We start from the raw sequence: 27,089 nt of genomic DNA, 5'->3' as shown, positions 1-27,089 counted from the left end.
ACTTGTCTGCCCAAACAGTTGCTTGATTGCATTCTATAAGACCAAGCAAGTGATCAGCACAACACAGCTGTTTTCACCATCCAGTGCCCAGCGGGGGGACACATGATTGTCTAAAGGGATGCCAGGGATGTGTTCTTTCACTCAGGCTCATTACTCATCATTACCTGTTCCTTCTGCCCTCAGTGCATCTGAATAGGTGACCACACAGAGATTGAGAGAGTGGAATGAATTGTAGATGCGGGAGTAAAGGAAATGTATAAAGATGGGGAGCTATGAAACAATTCTAACATATTTAGGGGGACTAAAAGATCCCAGTATTTACATGAAAGAGAATGAAACGATTGGTGGGAAATAAAACTTTAAGCAAATATGAAAATGTTATTACTTTAGTTATGCTTTCAGAAGCTGGCTAGTGGTAGAAACATTGTTTGTTTCACTTTATTGTATCGATCAGAAGAAACGATTGTCATAAAAGTTACATATGTGTGTCTACTTGCCGATGCTTTTCAGAAGTTCGCTCATCTCTACTGGTAACTTTAATTCATTGAACATAATAACTGATTTGTGTAGTCTCCTCCCCCTCCTCCTCCCCCTCCTCCTTCTCCTCCCCCTCCTCCTCCTCCTCCCCCTCCCCCTCCTCCTCCCCCCCCCTCCTCCTCCTCCCCCTCCTCCTCCTCTACTCTTCTTCCTCTGATATTCATCCTGCAGGTTCAGGGAAGGTCTCCCCAAATCCCTCAATCTCCTAATATTGGACATCCAACATATAATTGTATCAATGTCTTCTGATAAACATTTCCATAGAATCAGAGATGACCAATGAGCTCCTCTGGTCTTACCATTGTGTCCAGCCCCAGAGTGAGAAGCATGAGGAAAAATATTATCGCCCAGAACGGAGACAGAGGAAGGCGGGTGAGAGCCTCGGGGTACACTACGAACGCGATGCCGGGTCCTGGGGGGATGTGGAAGAAATCGGTTATTAGGGCAGTGATCTCCGATACAGATTATACAGACTGGGGACTAAATTATACATGAAACATTCTAGGACCCCCAAGTATCAGTGTGTCATTGTTCTGGGACCCCCAAGTATCAGTGTGTCATTGTTCTGGGACCCCCAAGTATCAGGGTGTCATTGTTCTGGGACCCCCAAGTATCAGTGTGTCATTGTTCTGGGACCCCCAATTATCAGTGTGTCATTGTTCTGGACCCCAAGTATCAGTGTGTCATTGTTCTGGACCCCCAAGTGTCAGTGTGTCATTGTTCAGAGACCCCCAAGTATCAGTGTGTTATTTTCCTGGATCCCCAAATGTCAGTGTGTTATTGTTCTGGGTCCCCAAGTATCAGTGTGTTATTGTTCTGGGTCCCCAAGTATCAGTGTGTTATTGTTCTGGATCCCCAAGTATCAGTGTGTTATTGTTCTGGATCCCCAAGTGTCAGTGTGTTATTGTTCTGGGTCCCCAAGTATCAGTGTGTTATTGTTCTGGATCCCCAAGTATCAGTGTGTTATTGTTCTGGATCCCCAAGTGTCAGTGTGTTATTGTTCTGGATCCCCAAGTGTCAGTGTGTCATTGTTCTGGATCCCCAAGTGTCAGTGTGTTATTGTTCTGGATCCACAAGTGTCAGTGTGTCATTGTTCTGGATCCCCAAGGGTCAGTGTGTTATTGTTCTGGATCCCCAAGTGTCAGTGTGTCATTGTTCTGGATCCCCAAGTGTCAGTGTGTCATTGTTCTGGATCCCCAAGTGTCAGTGTGTTATTGTTCTGGATCCACAAGTGTCAGTGTGTCATTGTTCTGGATCCCCAAGGGTCAGTGTGTTATTGTTCTGGATCCCCAAGTGTCAGTGTGTCATTTTTCTGGGTCCCCAAGTGTCAGTGTGTCATTGTTCTGGACCCCCAAGTGTCAGTGTGTTATTGTTCTGGATCCCCCAGTGTCAGGGTGTCATTGTTCTGGACCCCCAAGTGTCAGGATGTCATTGTTCTGGACACCCAAGTGTCAGTGTGTCATTGTTCTGGGCACCCAAGTGTCAGTGTGTCATTGTTCTGGACCCCCAAGTGTCAGTGTCTCATTGTTCTGGGTCCCCAAGTGTCAGTGTGTCATTGTTCTAGGTCCCCAAGTGTCAGTGTGCCATTGTTCTGGGTCCCCAAGTGTCAGTGTGTCATTGTTCTGGACCCCCAAGTGTCAGTGTGTCATTGTTCTGGACCCCCAAGTGTCAGTGTGTCATTGTTCTGGACACCCAAGTGTCAGTGCGTCATTGTTCTGGGTCCCCAAGTGTCAGTGTGTCATTGTTCTGGGTCCCCAAGTGTCAGTGTGTCATTGTTCTGGACCCCCAAGTGTCAGGGTGTCATTGTTCTGGACCCCCAAGTGTCAGTGTGTCATTGTTCTGGACCCCCAAGTGTCAGGGTGTCATTGTTCTGGACCCCCAAGTGTCAGTGTGTCATTGTTCTGAACCCCCAAGTGTCAGTGTGTCATTGTTCTGGACCCCCAAGTGTCAGTGTGTCATTGTTTTGGGACCCCCCAAGTGTCAGTGTGTCATTGTTCTGGACACCCAAGTGTCAGTGTGTCATTGTTCTGGGTCCCCAAGTGTCAGTGTGTCATTGTTCTGGACCCCCAAGTGTCAGTGTGTCATTGTTCTGGACCCCCAAGTGTCAGTGTGTCATTGTTCTGGACCCCCAAGTGTCAGTGTGTCATTGTTCTGGACCCCCAAGTGTCAGTGTGTCATTGTTCTGGGTCCCCAAGTGTCAGTGTGTCATTGTTCTGGGTCCCCAAGTGTCAGCGTGTCATTGTTCTGGGACACCCAAGTGTCAGTGTGTCATTGTTCTGGACCCCTAAGTGTCAGTGTGTCATTGTTCTGGGTCCCCAAGTGTCAGTGTGTCATTGTTCTGGGTCCCCAAGTGTCAGTGTGTCATTGTTCTGGACCCCCAAGTGTCAGTGTGTCATTGTTCTGGACCCCCAATTGTCAGTGTGTCATTGTTCTGGGTCCCCAAGTGTCAGGATGTCATTGTTCTGGACCCCCAAGTGTCAGGGTGTCATTGTTCTGGACCCCCAAGTGTCAGTGTGTCATTGTTCTGGACCCCCAATTGTCAGTGTGTCATTGTTCTGGGTCCCCAAGTGTCAGGATGTCATTGTTCTGGACCCCCAAGTGTCAGTGTGTCATTGTTCTGGACCCCCAAGTGTCAGTGTGTCATTGTTCTGGGTCCCCAAGTGTCAGGATGTCATTGTTCTGGACCCCCAAGTGTCAGTGTGTCATTGTTCTGGACCCCCAAGTGTCAGTGTGTCATTGTTCTGGGACACCCAAGTGTCAGTGTGTCATTGTTCTGGACCCACAAGTGTCAGGGTGTCATTGTTCTGGACCCCCAAGTGTCAGTGTGTCATTGTTCTGGACCCCAAGTGTCAGTGTGTCATTGTTCTGGGTGCCCAAGTGTCAGGATGTCATTGTTCTGGACCCCCAAGTGTCAGTGTGTCATTGTTCTGGGACACCCAAGTGTCAGTGTGTCATTGTTCTGGACCCCCAAGTGTCAGGGTGTCAATGTTCTGGACCCCCAAGTGTCAGTGTGTCATTGTTCTGGACCCCCAAGTGTCAGGGTGTCATTGTTCTGGACCCCCAAGTGTCAGTGTGTCATTGTTCTGGGTCCCCAAGTGTCAGGATGTCATTGTTCTGGACCCCCAAGTGTCAGTGTGTCATTGTTCTGGACCCCCAAGTGTCAGTGTGTCATTGTTCTGGGTCCCCAAGTGTCAGGATGTCATTGTTCTGGACCCCCAAGTGTCAGTGTGTCATTGTTCTGGACCCCCAAGTGTCAGTGTGTCATTGTTCTGGGACACCCAAGTGTCAGTGTGTCATTGTTCTGGACCCACAAGTGTCAGGGTGTCATTGTTCTGGACCCCCAAGTGTCAGTGTGTCATTGTTCTGGACCCCAAGTGTCAGTGTGTCATTGTTCTGGGTCCCCAAGTGTCAGGATGTCATTGTTCTGGACCCCCAAGTGTCAGTGTGTCATTGTTCTGGGACACCCAAGTGTCAGTGTGTCATTGTTCTGGACCCCCAAGTGTCAGGGTGTCATTGTTCTGGACCCCCAAGTGTCAGTGTGTCATTGTTCTGGGTCCCCAAGTGTCAGGATGTCATTGTTCTGGACCCCCAAGTGTCAGTGTGTCATTGTTCTGGACCCCCAAGTGTCAGTGTGTCATTGTTCTGGACCCCCAAGTGTCAGGATGTCATTGTTCTGGACCCCCAAGTGTCAGGTTGTCATTATTTCAGCACTCTGTGGAGAAGGTTCTTTCATACCTTGATCAGCAACTTTGTCAATGTCCACCTTCAGCTCATGAGCCATGAAACCAATGACAGAGAAGATGACAAATCCAGCAAATATACTGGTGGCACTGTTGGTGCAGGTAACAATCAGCGTATCCCTGAATGAGAAAAATTCCACCATTATACATATCAGAATGCAGCTGTTTTGTTCCCTATAAAACATCCAGATATCGAGGCATGAGGTGCTTTGTACCTCTGTGATCTGTGTAGTTCCTTTCCAATAAACAGTTTCCTGAACAGAAGTGACACGAGATCACACAGTTCCAACAAAATTTGCCATATTGTTATAAAAGTATCTTTTAGGATTATGAGCGCCATCCAGTGGCCAGAAATTTTTTATTATTTTTACCCAATTGGATTACAGTATTTAAAAACAAATAACATATTACGGCCACTAGGTGGTGATGACGATCATGTGAGATAGTTCTATAACACAGAATAGGGCAAATCTCATTGGATCTGTGTGAGCGTGTGTCACTTTCGTTCAGCGAATATTTTATACATAGACCCTTTATCACGTATGGAATGAGGATCCCGACAATTTTGGAAATTTAGCTAGCAGGGTGGCTTTTCTAAAACCTAAACTCATACAAAATTCTCATCTCATAGTGAAGTGAACATTTAAATCTCCTGAAAACACACATAAAATGCATAGATGAATTTTTATAAGCTATTATATAGAAGGCTACACATATTGTTGTATTCTCCAATTAGACCTACCAGTGTATTTTATGTTACCAAATTAACATTTAACATTTATTAAATCTTTTGTGTTTTCTATGCAATAGTTCCTATTAGCAATAAACTACCTATCTCTTCCCCATGTTAGACATAGCTCATAAAATACTACAAGTTCTTTATAAAAACCCAACAAGCTGATTTGGTGTGTTATAATGTAATTTGGCCACTAGGTGGCACTGCTTCACAGTATTTTGAAGCTTTATGATAACTGCAATAGAATGTCTGGGATTTTGGAAGGCAGAAGAATTCTAGAATTGTAAGGAAAAAGATAAAATGATGCCAACCATGCCAGGCATTACCTGTTATAGGGTGACAAAGCCTAGTCCCTGTCTTCCAATCATGCCAGGCATCTCCTGTTATAGGGTGACTATGCCTAGTGCCGGTCTTACATCCATGCCAGGCATTTCCTGTTATAGGGTGAAAACACTTTGTCCCTGTCTGCCAGTGCCTACCATGCCAGGCATTTCCTTTTATAGGGTGACAACGCTTTGTCCCTGTCTGTCTACCATGAAAAAGCATTTCCTTTTATAGGGTGACAACGCTTTGTCTCTGTCTGTCTACCATGCCAGGCATTTCCTGTTATAGGGTGACACTGCTTTGTCCCTGTCTGCCTACCATGCCAGGCATTTCCTGTTATAGGGTGACAACGCTTTGTCCATGTCTGCCTACCATGCCAGGCATTTCCTGTTATAGGGTGACAACGCTTTGTCTCTGGTTGCCTAACATGCCAGGCATTTCCTGTTATAGGGTGACAACTCATTGTCCCTGTCTGCCTACCATGCCAGGTTATAGAGTGACAACACTTTGTCTCTGTCTGACTACCATGCCAGGCATTTCCTGTTACAGGGTGACAACGTTTTGTCTCTGTCTGCCCACCATGCCAGGCACTTCCTTTTATAGGGTGACAATGCTTTGTCCCTGTCTGTCTACCATGCCGGACATTTCCTGTCGTAGGGTGACAACACTTTGTCCCTGTCTGCCTACCATGCTGGGCATTTCCTGTTATAGGGTGACAACACTTTGTCCCTGTCTGCCTACCATGCCAGGCACTTCCTTATATAGGGTGACAACGCTTTGTCTCTGTCTGCCCTCCATGCAAAGCATACCCTGTTATAGGGTGACAACGCTTTGTCTCTGTTTGCCCACCATGCCAAGCATTTCCTGTTATAGGGTGACAACGCTTTGTCCCTGTCTGCCTACCATGCCAGGCACTTCCTTATATAGGGTGACAACGCTTTGTCTCTGTCTGCCCACCATGCAAAGCATACCCTGTTATAGGGTGACAACGCTTTGTCTCTGTCTGCCCACCATGCCAAGCATTTCCTGTTATAGGGTGACAACGCTTTGTCTCTGTCTGCCCACCATGCCAAGCATTTCCTGTTATAGAGTGACAACGCTTTGTCTCTGTTTGCCCACCATGCCAAGCATTTCCTGTTATAGGGTGACAACGCTTTGTCCCTGTCTGCCTAACATGCCAAGCATTTCCTGTTATAGGGTGACAACACTTTTTCCCTGTCTGCCCACAATGCCAGGCATTTCCTGTTATTGGGTGACAATGCTTTATCTCTGTTTGCCCACCATGCCAGGCATTTCCTGTTATATGGTGACAACGCTTTGTCTCTGTCTTCCAAGCTCCTGCTTTCCCCCTCTGTCCACAGGGATTTCCAGTGGAGACTACAAGTGATGGTTTCAACACACATTACACAGATATGGTCCACCATTGTTGTCTTCAGGCAACCCGACCTCAGAAATCCATTACTGGATCGCATCTAGACAGGAAGTGGCTGCAAAGAAGCCACAGGAGACCAAAACTGTCCTTCAACCTTCAATCAGAGGTTCCTATATAGCTCACCTAAAGAGCATTCTGCAGGTCTCTGATTCTATATCAGATCATGGTACTGGTTCTGATTGGACCCACCTGTAGAGATTATTGTGGAACTTGTTGTAGGAGGAGAGAGTGATGAGCCCACCCCAGGCCGCCGACAGAGAGAAGAAGATCTGCGTAGCCGCGTCCTTCCACACCTGGAAAATGTTCATACATTCTGTTCACTTCTTAAAATACAATTTACTTTGGGGGCAATCACAAATCCTCCCTACAATTGTATAATTGGTATGCGGAGTGCTGCCATATCTCCTATGATATCTATAAATGGCTCCAACTGTCGGACACGTGTGTGTGCATTTGAATTGTTGCTTATGGTGCGCCTACTATGTTTTTGCAATCTTCTGACCAGCTTTACGGTATAAATACAATTGACTGCCATAGAGAAGACAAAGCACAAGGTGATTCAGAATGTGAAAGCCCCAGTGCTGCAGGGTTCCACCCCTTTTCTGATCAGCCACACCCCTTTTCTACTCAACACCACCCTTTTACTGCTCAGCCTCACTCCTTCCCACTTTCCTTCACAACCCCATCCCTATCGGCCCCACCTCCTACCTATTCAGCCCCACCTCCTTCCTATTCCGCCCCACCTCCTACCTATTCAGCCCCACCTTCTTCCTATTCAGCCCCACCTCCTACCTATTCTGCCCCACCTCCTTCCTATTCTGCCCCACCTCCTTCCTATTCTGCCCCATCTCCTTCCTATTCAGCCCCACCTCCTACCTATTCAGCCCCATCTCCTTCCTATTCAGCCCCACCTCCTACCTATTCAGCCCCACCTCGTTCCTATTCCGCCCCACCTCCTTCCTTTGTGGCCCCACCTCCTACTTATTTAGCCCCACCTCTTTCCTATTCAGCCCCACCTCCTTCCTATTCCGCCCCACCTCCTTCCTATTCAGCCCCACCTCCTTCCTATTCCGCCCCACCTCCTTCCTATTCCGCCCCACCTTCTTTTCTATTCCGCCCCACCTCCTTCTTTTGTGGCCCCACCTCCTACGTATTTAGCCCCACCTCCTTCCTATTCAGCCCCACCTCCTTCCTATTCAGCCCCACCTCCTTCTTATTCCACCCCACCTCCTACCTATTTAGCCCCACCTCCTTCCTATTCCACCCCACTTCTTTCCTATTCAGCCTCACCTCCCCTATTCCACCCCACCTACTTAATATTCAGCCCTACCTCCTTCCTATTCCACCCCTCCTCCTTCCTATTCAGCCCCACCTCCTTCCTATTTAGCTCCACCTCCTTCCTTTGTGGCCCCACCTCCTACTTATTTAGCCCCACCTCTTTCCTATTCCGCCCCACCTCCTTCCTATTCCGCCCCACCTCCTTCCTATTCTGCCCCACTTCGTTCCCTTTCTGCCCCACCTCCTTCCTATTCTGCCCCACCTCCTTTCTATTCCGCCCCACCTCCTTCTTTTGTGGCCCCACCTCCTACGTATTTAGCCCCACCTCCTTCCTATTCAGCCCCACCTCCTTCCTATTCAGCCCCACCTCCTTCCTATTCAGCCCCACCTCCTTCTTATTCCACCCCACCTCCTACCTATTTAGCCCAACCTCCTTCCTATTCCACCCCACTTCTTTCCTATTCAGCCTCACCTCCCCTATTCCACCCCACCTACTTAATATTCAGCCCTACCTCCTTCCTATTCCACCCCTCCTCCTTCCTATTCAGCCCCACCTCCTTCCTATTTAGCTCCACCTCCTTCCTATTCAGCCCCACCTCCTTCCTATTCCGCCTCACCTACTTCCTATTCAGCCCCACCTCCTTCCTATTCCACCCCACCTCCTACCTATTCAGCCCCACCCCTTTTCTTCACCCTCTTCCTCCCAAACCTCAACCCCCCCCCCCACCTTGATCATCCCCACCCCTGCCTTGCTAAGCCCCAACCCCATCATGTGCAACCTTTTCCCTTTACTGCTTAGCCCCACCCTATACTAACCCAGCCCCACCCCTTTTCTACTCAAATGTTGAATGATACTATTATTCAACCCAGAAGACTGAGGACATATAGTGGCAGAAAAGAAGTACTGTGGGCGACAGTGTCAGATTGAATGTTAGTATTACAGCAAAAGCTCATATTTTTCTAATCTACCATATTCCCTGCTTGAAAAGGGTGTCTTCAATAGGTTAAGAGGTCCAAACTGTTCTGCTATTAGATAAATATTGTAATAATTATTTATTATAGAATATATATAGAATATAATAAGAGATAACAGAATTGTTTTTATTATATAATATATATTACTTAAATAATAAATACTATATTTTTTTATTAAATAAACTTTATATTATATATAATAAAATAAATAAATATATATATATATATATATATATATATATATATATATATATATATATATATACATACAGGTATATACTATATATACATATATATATATATATATATATATATATATATACACAGGTATATACTATATATATATATATATATATATATATATATATATATAAAATTTAAATTTTAGTGGTTTCTTTTTATGTCTTTAAAGTATGCATATCTTTGAAGCGACAGAAAGAGTTTGTTATTGTATGACTCTAAACTTTCTTTGTAGTGAAGTGACTGCTTTTGCAAAAATTTTCCCTGCTTAAAAAAAAAAACTGTGGCTTCAATAGATTAAGAGGTACAAACTGTTCTGCTATTAGATAAATATTGTAATATTTATTTATTATAAAATATATATAGAATATAATAAGAGATAGCAAAATTGTTTTTATTATATAATATATATCACTTAAATAATAAATACTATATTCTTTATTATACAAACTTTATATTATATATAATAAAAATATATATATATATATATTTATCTTTAAAGTATGCATATCTTGGAAGTGACAGAAAGAGCTTGTTATTGTATGGCTCTAAACTTTCTTTGTAGTGTAGTGACTCCATTTGCTAAAATTTTCCCTGCTTCAAAAAAAAAACTGTGGCTTCAATAGATTAGGAGGTGCAAACTGTTCTGCTATTAGAGAAATATTGCAATATTTATTATATAATATATATAGAATATAATAAGAGATAATGATATATAATATCTTTTTTATTATACAAAATATATATTATATATAATAAATTTAAACAAAAAATATATATATACAGGTATATTATATATATATATATATATATATATATATATATATATATATATATATATATATATATTATACATAATAAAATTAAATAAAAGTATATTTTTATTAGTATTTATTTTTATTATAGATAACATATGTTATCTACAATAAAATGAAATGAATATATATAAAATAATATTTTTTAGATAGATATACATTATATATAATATGATTATAGTAGAGAATATGTTTAAGGTAGATCCTCTTTGGAAGCTCTCAGACAGTAACCAGAACAGAATTCATGGCGCGGGTTACTGAATTTATGAACGAATAACGCTCCATTAACCGATTACTCAGCAATCAGCAGCGTTGATCGCCACTAATGTACGGCGTGCACTTTCTGTGGGTTATAAATACATTTAGGACGTATTTTCCATCGAGGGATTTGTGAAAACGCATCAGTTCCTCTATCACTGACGCACTGTGAAGCCCATGTGACCGCTCCGATCGATTAGGCAATTTAAAAGTAGATTACATGAGCAGTCTGGAATTGCTCTTGTGGGAATGGAGGGAGGGGAAATTCTGACACTGTTCATAATGCGAATGTCTTTACGCTCTCTTGTTACGTTTTACTCCAAACCAATCGGGATCCGAGCTGAGAAAAGAATCGCTGTGTTTAGCCAGAAAATGCAATCCTGTCCATCCCTGCGCTTCGCGTTCTAATGACTTTCATTACAATTATTACCTTTGGAGTTTGGACCTTTGTATTTTATTAAAATGTTACAGCTGAAGTGCAATCTGTTTATTTTTGTTGGTAGAATCATTGGGTGGCAATTAAGGAAATAAAAAAAATAGAAAACGAATGCAGCCGGTATAAGGCATAATACTTTTGTCTTTGAATTTAGATTTACTTTTGTGGGGTATATGTATGAATAAAAAATTTCATGACAATTCATCCAGTGAAACCTGGTGCATTCCTTCAGTGCAGATGGGGTTAAAATTGAACGCGAGTCATTCATAAAAAAAATAAAGTGGTTTGTGAAAATACTGCATTATGACCACTTGATGGCGCTGAGGATCAGAATTTATTTCCTAGGATCCTTAGCTCCATCTAGTGTCCACAACTCAGTGTTTTCCTGAGACGCTCTATTTTTTATGAATACATAACATTTGACCTGTAAGGGAACTGGAAAAAGAACATTTGATTTTTGCCTCATTTGCACAAAATTAGGCTAATGTTTGTGGCACTGGTCCAGGATAGATGAATGGAGCTCCCATAATCCTTAGGAGCCATTTAGGAGGGTGCATATGTAGAAATAAATACATTGAACGGCTTTTCGTCCAGTGAAACTGCGGGCTTGGGCCATACATCTCCATTAATAGTACTATTGGAAAGTGCCTTGTGGGTAAACAGCGCCCTCTTCTGTCTAAAGAGGTGTATCACCTCTAGCATATGTAGTGCTATTGCTGTAATATTACTATTGAGAAGTGCCTTGTGGGTAAACAGCGCCCTCTTCTGCCAGAAGAGGTGTATTGCTTCCAACATATGTAGTGCTATTGCTGTAATATTAATGTTGAAAAGTGCCTTGTGGGTAAACAGCGCACTCTTTTGCCTGAAGAAGTGTATCACCTCCAACATATGTAGTACTATTGCTGTAATATTACTATTGGAAATTGCCTTGTGGGTAAACAGCGCCCTCTTCTGCCTGAAGAGGTTTATCACCTCTAGCATATGTAGTGCTATTGCTGTAATATTACTATTGGAAAGTTCCTTGTGGATAAACAGTGCCCTCTTCTGTCAGAAGAAGTGTATGGCCGCCAAGATATGTAGTGTTATTGCTGTAATATTACTATTAGAAATTGCCTTGTGGGTAAACAGTGCCCTCTTCTGCCTGAAGAGGTTTATCACCTCTAGCATATGTAGTGCTATTGATGTAATATTACTATTGGAAAGTGCCTTGTGCGTAAACAGCGCCCTCTTCTGTCAGAAGAGGTTTATGGCCTCCAAGATATGTAGTGCTGTTGCTGTAATATTACTAAAATGTCTTGTGGGTAAATAGCGCCCTCTTCTGCCTGAAGAGGTTTATCACCTCTAGCATATGTAGTACTATTGCTGTAATATTACTATTGGAAAGTCCCTTGTGGATAAACAGCGCCCTCTTCTGCCAGAAGAAGTGTATGACTTCTAGCATATGTAGTGCTACTGCTGTAATATTACTATTGGAAATTGCCTTTTGGGTAAATAGCGCCCTCTTCTGCCAGAAGAGGTTTATAACCTCTAGCATATGTAGTGCTATTGCTGTAATATTACTATTGGAAAGTGCCTTGTGGATAAACAGCGCCCTCTTCTGCCTGAAGAAGTGTATGACCCGCAACATATGTGATGCCAATGCTGTAAATTACCTTACTCCTGTGATCAGTCAATTTCTATAATATATACAAAGTTTCAGTATCATGTGTACATTTATGGTTTGAAAGACATTTCAATAGGTGTTTATTTTTTTTATTTTTTTTATAGTCATCTACTGTACCCTGCGGCCTCCATGCTTACCATGGCATCTCCCAGCTTCTCCCATTTGGGGGTGATGAAATACCACATCCCCGCTCCAGCTCCGGGCAAGGTCACCCCTCGGATGAGGAGGATGATGAGGACCACGTAAGGGAACGTGGCTGTAAAATACACAACCTGGGCGATAAAGCAAAACAGGATTATCTTCCTATGAAAGGTATAAGGAGGGAGCATGGTGCAAACAACAGCACTGGGTTCACCACCATCACAGAGGACAGACTGGACAGATCCCGGAGAGTTTACACAGATCCTAGAGAGACCGGACATGTGCACGATCCCTCCGAGTGTATGGCACGGCTCTGCCGGTTGGGGGGTGGGGGGAGGGGGTCATACAAATGGCCAGGAAAGGGGGCTTTACAAATTTGTAACACATCAGTGTATAAACAGCATGCTATCAATGTACGCCATGCTATCAATGTACGCCATGCTATCAAAGTGTGTTGTTTTATTATATGCAAGCATATTTTGTGCCCACTGATTAGCAGTGATTGTTCTTTACTGTTCCTCTCACTCTGTAAAGAAACCTTCACCCAAAAGAGTTTACCGCTACAAAACACTGCTTAACAATCTCAGAAATTCCTCATATAATGGCTCGGCATTCGTTCAGCAAAGATGCTGATTGCATAGCAACACATATTGAGAAGATACTTGACATAAAGAGAGGAAAGAGGGGATTTTTGCGGTGCTTACAAATAATAATAGAAACCAATAATTAAAAAAATATATATAGTCATTTTAAAGAGAAGGAGAGAGGATGAAAAATTACGAAGGAAAGAGAATAGAGAAGTGAAGAGTGGGTGGGGTGGGTTATGATGAAGGAAAGGGGAAGGTGAAAGAGAAAGGTGAAAGAGAAAAGAAAAGACAGGGCAAGAGAGAGAGAGCATATGAAGGTAAACAGCTTCTGCTGTTTCTCCTTAGAAAACCCACAGTGCTCTGAGATTCCTGTGTCATGAGTAAATTCTAGTAAAGAAGGGTAAGGGTTGGAGGGAAAGTGATAAAGAAGAGGGGAGATAAAAAAAAAAAAAAGAAAAGACAGGGCAAAAGGAAAAAGGAAGAGGGAAGGGAAAGGAGAGGTGAAGAGAGAAAAAGAATAAGAGAAAGGAGAGAGAATGGCACATAAAAAAGGAAAGGAAATAGAGAAGTGGAGAGTGGGGTGAGAAGAAGGGAAAAGGAGAAAGAGAGAAGAAGAGACAGTGCAAGAAAGAGAGAGAGTATGAAAGCAAACAGCTTCTGCTATCATCTCTCCTTAGGAAGAAAAAAAGACAAAGGAGCGATAGGGGTTAGAGGGAAAAAAAGCGGAAGGGGAAAGAAAAGAGGGTTGGAGAGAAAAAAAGAAAAGAAATAGAGAAAGGAAAGAGGAGAAAAATAAGAGAGGAAAGGAAATAGAGTAGTGAAGAGTTGGGGGGGGGGGGGGAGAAATATAAGGTAGGAAGTAGAGAGAGAAGAAAAGACAGTACAAGAGTATGAAGGCAATCAGTCTCTGCTACAATCTCTCTAAAACCCATAGTGCTCTGAGAATCCTGTGTTATGAGCGCATCCGTGTAAAGAAGGGAAGTGTAGGGGGAAAGTGATAGAGAATAGAGACCAAAGAAAGTCAGAAAAGAGAGAAGAGGAGAGAGAAGATGGGGGGGGGGGGGGGAGAAGAGTGAAAGTAAAGGAGAGGTGGTAAGAGAGAGAAAAAATGAGAGAGGAATAGAGAAGTGGAAAGAGGGAGGAGGGGAGGAATGGGAGAGGGAGGAAGAAAGAAGAAGACAGTGCCAGAGAGGAAGAGAGCATATAAAAGCAAACAGCTGCTGCTATAATCTCTTTTTAGAAACCCCATAGTCCCATAGTGCTCTGATAGAGAAGAGGGAGACTGAAAGACAAAGGAGAGAGAAGGGGGGACACTTAAAATGTAGGTGTAAGAAAAGGGGGTTAGAGAGAGAGAGAGAAAAGAAAGTAAGAGAGGATGGAAAATTTGAGAGGAAAGTGAATAGAGAAGTGGGGGGTGGGGGGATATGAGGGAGGAAGGGGAAAAGGAGGGAAGAGAGAAGAAAAGACAGTGCAAGAGAGAGAGAGAGTATGAAGGTAAACAGCTTATGTTATGGTCTCCTTAGAAAACCCATAGTGTTCTGAGAATCCTGTGTCAAGAGTGCATTCTAGCAAAGAAGGGAAGGGTGGGGGGGGTGATAGAGAAGAGGGGAAAAAGAAGGGTAAAGGACAGAGAAAGGGGAGAGGAAAAAGGAAGAGGAAGGAGAAAGGAAAGGGGGTTAGAGAGAGAGAGAAAAGAAGTTGGAAGAGGAGAGAGGATGTGGAATAGAGAAGTGGAGAGTAAGGGGAAGAGAAATATGAGGGAGAAATGGGGGAAAGGAGGAATAGAAAAGACAGTACAAGAGAGTATGAAGGCAAACAGCTTCTGATATGGCCTCTCCTTAGAAAACCCATAGTGCTCTGTGAATCCTGTGTCATGAGTGCATCCCAGTAAAGAACAAAAGGGTGGAGGACAGGGGTGGCCCATCCACTAGGGGCACATGGGCGCCGCACCCCTATTCCTGCATCGTGCCCCCTAATCTACATGCAGGGAACTGGACACATGGATTCCAATAAGGGGGGTGTTTTTTTTATGCATTTGATTAGAGCCAGAGCTGGTGCCACCGGCTGACTGGGGGGTTGTTTGCTGCCGTCCCCCAGAAAAAAAAACACCGGCTGCCACTACCTAGTAGAGGAGAAAGTGACATAGAAGAGGGGAGAAAGAAAGAAAGAGGCGAGAGAAGGGTAGAGTAAAAAGCAAGAAGGAGTGGAAAGGATAGGGGGTTAGAGAGAGGGAAAAAAAGAAGGTTAGAGAGGATGAAAAACAAGAGAGGAAAGGGAATCGAGAAGTGGGGAGTGGGGGGAATATGAGGGAGGAAGGGGGAAAGAAAGAAAAGAGAAGAAAAGACAGTGCGAGAGAGACAGCATGAAGGTAAACAGCTTCTGCTATGGTCTCTCCTTAGAAAACCCATAGTGCGCTGAAAATCCTGTGTCATGAGTGCATCCTAGTAAAGAAGGGAAGGGTAGGGTGAAGTGAAAGAGAAGCTGGCGCAGGCCTCCCGATGACATCACACAGGAACATGAGGGCGCGGGACTTGGCAGTGAATAAGAAAAGTGCAAGAGAGAGAGTATGAAGGTAAACAGCTTCTGTTATGGTCTCTCCTTAGAAAACCCATAGTGCTCTGTGAATCCTGTGTCATGAGTGCAATAACTTATCTACTTAGCCATTTCTTCATGTCAGTAAGGTGCGCAGCAGGCTTATCAAATCTCCTTCTCAAGGAGGCCCTGTCTGGTAGACTGTGAGATAAGAGGAGAGGTAAAGCACAACATACAAAGCAGAAAGCTGGGGCTGCATATGGAGTGAACAAGCACGATGACAGCCCCAAATGTGAACTATTTAAATGTATTTTAAAACCATATACAGGAACATGTGTTTTCAGGCATTGATAGATTAATTTACATTATAATTTTAACAAGTATATCTAGGAAAAGTACAAAGACCATAGTCCCAGTTCAAGCAAATTTGGAGTGCTGATATTTTTTAAAATAAATAATTAAAATACATTTTAATAAATTAAATATTTGGTCTGACACCCAGGATACATTGTTGCTAAAGCTTTGCTCCCATATACATCTATACTGTACTATGAGGGTGTGTGTGGGGACAGCGCTGAGCCTTGTGTACACTCGGAGTGATCCGGCCCGTATCTGTGTGAGCACCTGGAATAAAAGAGACATTACGGCAATCACAGAAGGTCACAGCAACTATGTGCACAAAGCAGAGTATCACAGGAGGCACAGTGTGACAGCACATAACATGGAGGAGGACATCTACCAAATCTTCCCCAAGACTCCAGAAGGGAACACCGAAGGCTGTGATGGTGTGTGATGACTGCTGCCACCTACTGACTCAACTCTGTCATTGTACTGTCACCTATGCAAGATGCCCTGTGTTTCTCAGTAGTGGGTCTTCATCCTGAAAACTGCAATATGTACTGTATGTGCCAGGATTTGAATGTTGCTGGTATAAGAGTGTAATCCCTTTGATGCGGGTGGCTAGCTGGTACTGCAATATGTATTTTTTTTTCCTTTCTAAAAGTGTGTTATAATATTTTTGTGTTTGGTGGATGCTGGAGGATTAAACTTCCTGACAGTCTCCCCTATCCCTCACTCTATTGGTGTAATCTCTTTGCACTTTTTTTAGATTTGTACAACTGTGCTTATTATGAGAGAGGCCCCCACCATTCCTGCGCTGACCTACCAGGTCTCCACACTTGTTGTGCTCATTGCGAGGAGCTCCCTGCCATTTCTGAGTTCTGGGGTCTACACACCTGACCATTAAGAGGGATTCCCACCATCCCTTTGCTGATCCACCGGGTCAGTACTCCTGCTGTACTCATTCTTTTGGTGAGATCTCGGTGTTGATTTCCTGGGTGTGTACATCTGCCGCCTGTACCCATTATAAGAAGCTTTGATCATTCCTGTGCCCGAAATTCCTGGGTCTGCACACCTGCTGTGCCCATTCTAGGTGATCTCCCTTATCCCTGTGCTGAGTCCCCAGGTCTGTACACTTACTATGCCTATTATGAGGTGTTCACACCATCCCTGTGCTGAGATCCTGGGTCACCACACCTGCTGTTCCCATTCCAGAGGGTTTCCAACACCTCTATGATGAGTTTACAGGACACCTGTTGTGCCCATTATGAGGAGTTTCCACCATCCCTATGCTGAGTCCCTGGGTCTGTACACCCGCTGTGCCCATTATGAGGAGTTCCCACCATCCCTGTGCTGAGTCCCCGGGTCTGTACACCCGCTGTGCCCATTATGAGGGGTTCCCACCATCCCTGTGCTGAGTTCCCAGGTCTGTACACCCACTGTGCCCATTATGAGGAGTTCCCACCATCCCTGTACTGAGTCCCCGGGTCTGTACACCTGCTGTGCCCATTATGAGGAGTTCCCACCATCCCTGTGCTGAGTTCCTGGGTCTGTACACCTGCTGTGCCCATTATGAGGAGTTCCCACCATCCCTGTGCTGAGTTCCCAGGTCTCTACACCAGCTGTGCCCATTATGAGGAGTTCCCACCATCCCTGTGCTGAGTTCCTGGGTCTGTACACCTGCTGTGCCCATTATGAGGGGTTCCCACCATCCCTGTGCTGAGTTCCCGGGTCTCTACACCAGCTGTGCCCATTATGAGGGGTTCCCACATTGGCACCTGGTGCTCAAAACTTTGGGGGGGGGGTGCAAACAAACTGAAAAATTCTGAAAAGTACCAAAAAAAACATCATATGCAGCCTCACTGTGCCCATTATATGCAGCCACTGTGTCCATCAATAGCAACCTCACTGTGTCCGTCAATTATAGCCACTGTGACCCCCCAGTGGCACTTAACCACCACCTTACCAACACCTCCCCTGCAGCACTTAACCAGCACAACCCTAAACCCCCCCGGCGGCATTTAACTAGCAACCCCCGCCCACTCGTTGTCTGCCCGGCACTTACCCGATCTTGGTGGCCGGTCAGGCTGTACCCATTATAAGGGGTTCCAACCATCCCTGTGCTGAGTTCCCGGGTCTGTACACCTGCTGTGCCCATTATGAGGGGTTCACACCATCCCTGTGCTGAGTTCCCAGGTCTGTACACCTGCTGCGCCCATTATGAGGGGTTCCCACCATCCCTGTGCTGAGTTCCTGGTCTGTACACCCGCTGTGCCCATTATGAGGGGTTAGCACCATCTCTGTGCTGAATTGTTGGCTCTGTACACCCGCTGTGCCCATTTTGAAGGGTTCCCATCATCCCTGTGCTGAGTTCCTGGCTCTGTACTCCTGCTGTGCCTTTTATGAGGGGTTCCCACCATCTCTGTGCTGAGTTCCTGGCTCTGTACTCCTGCTGTACCCATTATGAGGGGTTCCCACCATCCCTGAACTGGATTTTTGGAACTGTACAGCTGCTGTCTTCGTTTTAAGGGGTTCCCACCATCCCCAAGTTGAGTTCCTGGGTCTGCAATCCTGCTGTTTCATTTACAAGGGAGTTCCCTCCGTCTGTGCTGCATTTGTATTTATCTTATATTATGGAGAACATACCAGGGGGGTCTGGAGCAGCCAGTCAATAATTTGCAGAAAGCAAGCAACCAATGAATTCTGAAAAAGCTAGCTTTCCCCCAGTTACTGTCTCACTAGGTAAGGAGAAGCCATGGTAAGAATGTCAGCCATGGAATCTCTACCATTAGAAACAAATCAGAACTGGCAGCTCCCATTTTTCATACTCATATAGTAAGCATTATGGGTTTAAAGGTTTCACTCTTATCAATCTAACAGTGTCAAATATGTGGAAAATTGTCTTTAAGTTGTTTTATTTGTATAAAAAGAAAACAATTGCATAGCTGATTATCCATCAAAACTGCATGTAAATTCTTTCAGTGTAAATGAGGAAAAACCAAATGTCCTCAGGCTAAATTCTGTGCAGATGGAATGTGGAAATGGGGAAAAAAATACTGTATTATGGCCACTAGATGGCGCTGTGAGGAAATAAGTATGCTCCTTGGCTCCATCTAGTGACCACAATGTGGTATTTTCACTGAGAACATTCGATTTCGCCCCATACGCACACATCAAATTTACATGCAGTTTCAATGGATGAGCAGATATGCAAATCATTTTTATAAATCCACCCCTGAATGTCACTGGGGCAATGTGATATTGTGAACAAACAAATCTTGTGTTTCAAGGTGCTGCTGCCCTAACTCTGCAGTGTGAAAGTCCTCCTGAATTGTGCCTGAGTGTCCTGTATGTGTCGTGGCATTGCTGCAGGTTCTGCGGGAATACAAGAAGCGCCTTCCTTTCAGACTAACCAGGCTCTGCAGAGAACATTCCAGTAATTAATATGGCTTCACTCCCAGGTGGCCAGAGAGAACCTGAAAAACGTGCAAAATTAATCTGAGCAAAGTAACATACTGAATTACGTCAACACGCTCCGAACAGACAGACGTCATTTACATACAAAGTCACAGAGGCTGAGGACCAGTGTACAGTGTTTAAATGGCAACAATGTATCAAACGTACAGTAAATGTTCTGAGTGTACATAGTTGAATGCATTTCACCTCTCCGCCCTCTAGTGGCAGGTGCATGTCATTGGATGGGTGGCACTCTCCCATACTGCCTGCAACCTTAGTGCATTAACATAGACCTAACCTCAAATACACTATATTACCAAAAGTATTGGGACGCCTGCCTTTACACACACATGAACTTAAAGTGGGGTACCCCCTAAAAAAAAAAAAATTAAAAGTCAGCAGCTACAAATACTGCAGCTGCTGGCTTTTAATAATCGGACACTTACCTGCCCCAGGGTTCAGCGATGCGGGGGAACGAAGCCCCCCCCCTCGCTCCCCGCTCCGCTCGCGGCGCCGTCATGCATACTGTGGGCACCCGGCTGTGGCTTCACAGCCGGGCACCCACTGCGCATGCGCGAGCGGCGCAGGGCGCCGTGATACGCCGTACAGTCACCTGGGACACATGACAGGTCCCAGGTGAATGTGCGGCGCGAGGGGAAGTGATGTCACCAGCCCGGGCAATGAGGAAGGCAGATTACGAGGGATCCCCTAGCAACCGGTATTTAGAGGTGAGTAAAAATTTTTTTTTTTGCCAATTATTTTTATTTTATTTTTTTTTACGAATTTTAAGCAGTTTTAATTTTTTGGTGGCAACACCACTTTAAATAGCATCCCAGTCTTAGTCCGTAGGGTTCAATATTGAGTTGGCCCGCCTTTGAAGCTATAACAGCTTCAACTCTTCTGGGAAGGCCGTCCACAAGGTTTAGGAGGGTGTCTATGGGAATGTTTGACCATTCTTCCAGAAGAGCATTTGTGAGGTCAGGCACTGATGTTGGACGAGAAGGCCTGGCTCGCAGTCTGCGCTCTAATTCATCCCAAAGGTGTTCTATTGGGTTGAGGTCAGGACAATCAAGTTCCTCCACCCCAAACCCGCTCATCCATGTCTTTATGGACCTTGCTTTGTGCACTGGTACACAGTCATGTTTTTTGGTCTGCTCCAGGCCACTTGTGGATTGCAGTGGGAAAACTCCACAGGCTAATGTTCAGTGTGTGAACAATGGTGGTATTTTAACTTTCTGACCTATCAGACCTCAAAATAGTGATGAAAATCTGGAGGCACTTGCTAACTAGACACAAATAGACACAGAAAATGCCAAAACGCGTTGCAGCCACCACTCAGATCCTTCAGAGCCTGCAAGTCTGCAGGCAGAGAATATCACAAATGCAATTAGGGTTGTGAATAGGTTACAGACTCTATCGAATGCTACAGAAGATTTCCCATTTTCCAGTTGGATACTGAGGAGGACAAGGAGGACCCATAGACCCTGCAGAGGGCTAAGTCTGCTGGTGTATATGACCTTGCTCTTTAGGGGGTCCACCAATTCTGGTAAGAGTCCCAACGTATCAAGGGTTTTTTTCTATTCAAGGTATCCCCATCTCCTTGGTGATGGTGGAAGTGAATGGAGTTTATCACCCTATTGGAAATCACCTTTTTTTACATTGTGGAATCTTTCATATGTGGACTCAATATGATGTTTTTTTCATTTATTTTTATGCAGAGGTTTCATTTATAGACTTATATTTTGAGTTGCACTTTATTTCACCTATTTCATTTATTAAATTATTCTTTGTGATTATTCATGTTATATATTATGGAAGAGCCCTGGGGCCATCAAAAAATAAATAAATACAGAATTACGTTTTTTTAAAAAAAAAAAAAACAGAATTCTGAGTTTGAAAGTCAGAATTCTGACTTTGAATCTCAGAATTCTGTAAAAAAATTAAATGTACAATTCTGACTTTAAAAGTCAGAATTCTGAGTTTGAAAGTCAGAATTCTGAGATTCAAAGTCAGAATTCTGATTTTTTTTTTTTTTTTTTTTTAAATGTAATTCTGTATTTTTTCTTTTTTATGGCCCCAGGGCTCTTCCATAATATATGAGGGCAACCTCCTCAAACTGTTCCCACAAAGTTGGGATCATGACATTTTTCAAAATGTCTTGGTATGCTGACGCCTAAAGGGTTTCCTTCACTGAAATTAAGGGGCCAAGCCCAACCCCTGAAAAACAACCCCCACACCATAATCCCCCCTCCACCAAATGATTTGGACCAGTGCAGAAAGCAAGGTCCATAAAGACATTAATGAGTGAGTTTGGGGTGGAGGAACTTGACTGGCCTGCAGAGTCCTGACCTCAACCCAATAGAACACCTTTGGAATGAAATTGAGTGGAGACTGCGAGCCAGGCCTTCTTGTCCAACATCAGTGGCTGACCTCACAAAGGCACTTCTGGAAAAATGGTCGAACATTCCCATAGACACCCTCCTAAACCTTGTGGACGGCCTTCCCAGAAGAGTTGAAGCTGTTACAGCTGCAAAGGGTGGGCCAACTCAATATTGAACCCTACGGACTAAGACCGGGATGCCATTAAAGTTCATGTGTGTGTGTGTAAAGGTAACACTTCAAGGTATTTTTTTTCTCTCTGAACTAGAAACAAAAACTCCCGTAATGAAAGAGGAGTTTGCTCTACTATGTGTAATCTGTGCTGTGAATTAGCACGATGTAGTGTGTGTTTTTTACATTCTACAAAAGTATCTATATGGGGCGTATTTACCAAATGTATGATAAATATGTAACAACACAGAGTACAATGTACATAAGAGTAAAAACCAATTCTATGAAGATAATACAGAAAATAGTCAGATGACTTCTTTGCAAAGATGCTTATCAACTCAAAGGCTGCTTTCACACTGCAGCTGCGGCCGCGTTGGCGGTAAAGCGACGCTCGTTTTAACAGCGCTTTTCCGTTGTTTTAGCAGCACTTTTCCATTTTTTTAGCTGCGCTTTTACGTTGTTCTAGCGGCACTTTTCCATTTTTTTAGCTGCGCTTTTACGTTGTTTTAGCGGCACTTTTCCATTCTTTTAGCTGCGCTTTTACGTTGTTTTAGCGGCACTTTTTGGCCACCAGCTGGGCGCTTTTAACCCCCCCACTAGCGGCCGATGAAAATCGCCCATGTTGTGATGTTTTCCGAAGCGCTTTACAGGCACTTCCGAAAGCGCTGCCCATTCACTCCAATGGGCAGGGGCGGTTTAGGAGCGCTGTATACACCACTCCCAAACCACCCCAAAGATGCTGCTTGCAGGACTTTTTTTTCCCCCCGTCCTGCATGCCCACCGCCCCATTCGGGCTTTCACTCTGGGGTGGCACAGGAGGCGGTTTTCAGGTGCTATTTTTAGACGCCTGAAAACTGCCTCAGTGTGAGAGTAGCCAAAGCGACCAAACAGATTTCCCATTTTCATCCAGCCAGGTCACGCATTTCGCTCCACCCCTCCCCCCCCAGAGCTTAACCATGGTCATGATCCCCATTAGTAAGCACCAGGGCGGAGTGAAACGCGTCGGACATGACCTGGTGGGAGCCCAGGCTGAGGCTGTTACACACACAAGAAGTTTGGTTATCTATGTGCTGAAATTGGTTTTATTTGCACCATCTGACCGATAAGAAAGGCACTAGAAGAAAAAGCAACTCATCTAGAAAATTTTGCAATAACAAGCATGTAAACAAATCAATTTAACAAAAAAAAATGACTTTCAGGTAAACTGTATAATAAGGAAGCACGCACTCCGAAACACGATCAATGTTTCCTTAAATGTCCCAACATGGGGCTGCAGCAGAGAACAATTTCATTGCAGCTTATTTACGAAATTTGTATCAAATTTTGTGTAAATTGAATTATTGAATCTTTTTATTGGAAGGACGACCAATGCTTAAATCTGAGGAGGTTTTGAGGTACAGAATATTGAAACAAACTTCCAAAACTCGGCATCACTGTCCCCGGAAATCCACAGAGAACAATGTCCTTGGACAGCATTGCAGTGGAACCTTGGTTAGCGAGTAACGAGCGTTTTGAAAAACGAGCAACTTTTTTTTCTAAATTCTGACTCGGTTTGCAAGTGTTGTCTCGCAATACAAGCAGAATGCAAGCTAATGGGCAGTGCAGTACCGCATTTGGCCAGAGGGGTGCCGGGGACACTCGGAATGGTTCGGAGCCGATCGGAGCCGCTTGGAAATACTCGGAATGATTTGGATTGACTCCGAAACACTCAGAAATACCCCGTTCCCGAGTCTTTCCCAGCCTTTCCAAGGCTTTCCGAGTTCAGTCGAGCTGTCCCCGAGTATTTCCGAGGCTCTCCGGCGGCCCCCCTGGCCACATGCGTTATTGCATGTAATAGAAGTCATTGCGGAACAAATTATCTTTGTTTCCATTGACTTCTATGGGGAAACTCACTTTGATATGGGAGTGCTTTGGATTAAAAGTATTCTCCTGGAATGGATTATGCTCCTAATCCAAGGTTCCACTGTATATAAATAAGTATCTCACAAAAGTAAGTACACCCCTCACATTTTTGTAAATATTTTCGTCAATCTTTTCATGTGACAACACTGAAGAAATGACACTTGTCTACAATGTAAAGTAGTGAGTGTGCAGCTTGTATAACAGTGTAAATTTGCTGTCCCCTCAAAATAACTCAACACACAGCCATTAATGTCTAAACCGCTGGCAACAAAAGTGAATACCTAGCTTTTGTTATTATATTTAATATTTAGATATAATAAAATATTTACAAAATGTGAGGGGTGTACTCACTTTTGTGAGATACGGCGGAACCTTGGATTACGAGCATAATGCGTTCCAGGAGAATGCTTGTAATCCAAAGCACTCGCATATCAAAGCGAGTTTCTCAGGCAATGGAAACAAAGATAATTCTTTCCGCACTGACTTCTATTGCATGCAATACCGCATGTGGCCAGAGGTGGGGGGTGCCAGAGAGCCTCGGAAATACTATGGGACAGTTGGGCTGAACTCGGAAACCCTCAGAAAGGCTCAGAAACAATTGGGAACGGAGTATTTCCAAGTGTTTCCAAGTATTTTTCGAGAGGTTCCGAGTATTTCCAAACGGCTCTGAACCATTCCGAGTGTCACCGACGCTCCCACACCTCTGGCCATTGGCTTGAATCCCGCTCGTTTTGCGAGACAACACTCACGAAGACCGAGTTAGGATTTTTTTTTTTTAAAGTTGCTTGTCTTTCAAAACACCTCGGAAATACTCAGGGACAGTTGGGCTGAACTCGGAAACCCTCAGAAAGGCTCAGAAACACTTGGGAACGGAGTATTTCCAAGTGTTTCCAAGTATTTTCCGAGAGGTTCCGAGTATTTCCAAACGGCTCTGAACCATTCCGAGTGTCACCGACGCTTCCACACCTCTGGCCATTGGCTTGAATCCCGCTCGTTTTGCGAGACAACACTCACGAAGACCGAGTTAGGATTTTTTTTTTTTAAAGTTGCTTGTCTTTCAAAACACCTCGGAAATACTCAGGGACAGTTGGGCTGAACTCGGAAACCCTCAGAAAGGCTCAGAAACACTTGGGAACGGAGTATTTCCAAGTGTTTCAAAGTATTTTTCGAGAGGTTCCGAGTATTTCCAAACGGCTCTGAACCATTCCGAGTGTCACCGACGCTCCCACACCTCTGGCCATTGGCTTGAATCCCGCTCGTTTTGCGAGACAACACTCGTGAAACCGAGTCAGGATTTTATTTTTATTTTTAAAGTTGCTCGTCTTTCAAAACGCTTGTTAACCACGTTACTTGTAATCCATGGTTCCACTGTGCTGTAAATACTGTCATTTTGGGAAGTGATACGTTCTTCTACATCGCGTATCATGTTGTAGGATCTCCCCTACCTTTCCAGAGGTCTTGATCCCTTTGGCAAGAGAGGCGTAGACGATAACCCAAGCCAGAAACAGGCTAAAGACAAGAGGCCACCGGATTTCACCGGGATATTCAATACCGTCCGAAATCTTCAGCATATTGTACCTGAAATAATAAATATTTATTCCAGAGCATTTTGGAAAACTCAAGAAACCGGAAGTTATTTCACTCATGATGGACATTCAAAAGTTGACGTTTAATCTGCTTATATGTTACTGTGGCTACATCTATCCTCCTCATCATCTACATGATATTGACATTTTTAACCACTTGAGTTCCAGAAGGTTCTAATCAACCCCCCCCCCCCCCCCCTTCATGACCACAGAATTTTTTGCTATGCAGCAACAGCACTTTTTTATTATATAAACAAAAAAAAGACTGAAATGTTTGAAAATAAAACTATATTTTCTGTTATAGAACATATCCAATAAAATATTTAAAAAAAAATCTAATTTCATAAATTTAGGGCAAAATGTATTCTGCTAAAATCCCAAAAAGTGTATAATAATTGGTTTGTGCGAAAGTTATAGTGTCTACAAAATATGGTATATATACTGTACTAAAACTTACGCAGCTATAGATGCTGTTCTGTAAGGACAGTGATCAACGACTTATAGTGGGACTCTGATAGGGTGGCGGAAAATCTGGCGCTAACAGGATACTATCTGGGAAGGTCACTAACTGTCGCTGATCTCACTAGTCACACTAAGGCTGCATTCACACCTGAGCGTAGCGTCTTTGAGCGCTTTTGCGTAATTATTTTGCGTGTTTTTCAGGGCGTTTTTGTTGCGTTTTTGTGCATTTGTATGCAGTGTTTATGGGCTTTGGCTTGTTTTATTAGCCAATAGAGAAAACTATTATCTGTTGCATCATTTGTTGCTAGGTATTTCAGCTTTACCGTTAGCTTTTATTTCTTCTTTTATTATTATTCATTTATTATAATGTTTTTTTTTCCGTTAGGGTAAGGGGTTTTGAGTTCAGTTTAGGTTAGAGTTAGGACGAGGAGTTGGGTTTGGGGTAATTTATTTTTTTATTTTATTTTATTTATTATTATTATTATACCAATAATAATAAATAAATTCACAAATGTAAAATAAACACACAAATAAATAATAATCATAAATAAAAAATAAATGAATTCAATAAATTAATGTATGTAACAATAAATAAATAATTAACCCTTAACTTTAACCCTAAACCCTTAAAAAAATAGTAATTAGAGAAGTCTGTTGATCCATCATTATTTTCCATTTCCCTTTCCCTCTGTATCTGTTTTATTTCATCGCCCCCCTCTTGTGCTTGTGCCTTTTATTTTTTCTATAGCAATTAAAATTTAATAAAAATTGTCAATTATAAAAAAAAAAGAGTAATTAGTAATTATCAATAACTAAACACCCTAACTAGAACACAACAAAAATATAATTATTATTATTATTATTATAAATAATGTATTTTTTCTTGAATTTGGATGCTGTTATTTTTTTTATTATTATTATTATTATTATTATTATTATTATTAATAATAATAATAATAATAATGTATTTAATATTTTTTTAAGGTTGGAGGTTAATTATTATTTGTTAATGTATTATTACATATTACTCATTTATTTTACTTATTTATGATGATTTTTAGTTATTTGTGCATTTACTTTACATTTATTTATTCATATAT

The 27,089-nt window shown here is 43.3% G+C and overlaps 1 protein-coding gene across 1 annotated transcript in view; it reads right to left on the bottom strand.

Moving 5' to 3' along the window:
• The window catches only part of SLC6A5 (solute carrier family 6 member 5), a 127,869-nt gene that overhangs the window by 52,919 nt on the left and 47,861 nt on the right, over positions 1–27,089 (bottom strand). The window contains exons 6-10 of the mRNA XM_077453610.1: positions 25,387–25,519; positions 12,572–12,706; positions 6,959–7,062; positions 4,273–4,397; positions 837–949 (exon numbers count right to left, since the gene is read on the bottom strand). Of these exons, the coding sequence (XP_077309736.1) occupies positions 837–949; positions 4,273–4,397; positions 6,959–7,062; positions 12,572–12,706; positions 25,387–25,519 (610 nt within the window). The remainder of the gene's footprint in view (positions 1–836; positions 950–4,272; positions 4,398–6,958; positions 7,063–12,571; positions 12,707–25,386; positions 25,520–27,089) is intronic.

Source organism: Lithobates pipiens, unplaced genomic scaffold (assembly GCF_037356315.1).
Source record: "Lithobates pipiens isolate NorthernLeopardFrog02 unplaced genomic scaffold, aLitPip1_a1.2 Scaffold_24, whole genome shotgun sequence".
NCBI classification, from domain to species: Eukaryota; Metazoa; Chordata; class Amphibia; order Anura; family Ranidae; genus Lithobates; species Lithobates pipiens.
The sequence above is the reverse complement of the archived record's forward strand: the minus strand, read 5'-3'. Positions and strand labels throughout refer to the sequence as shown.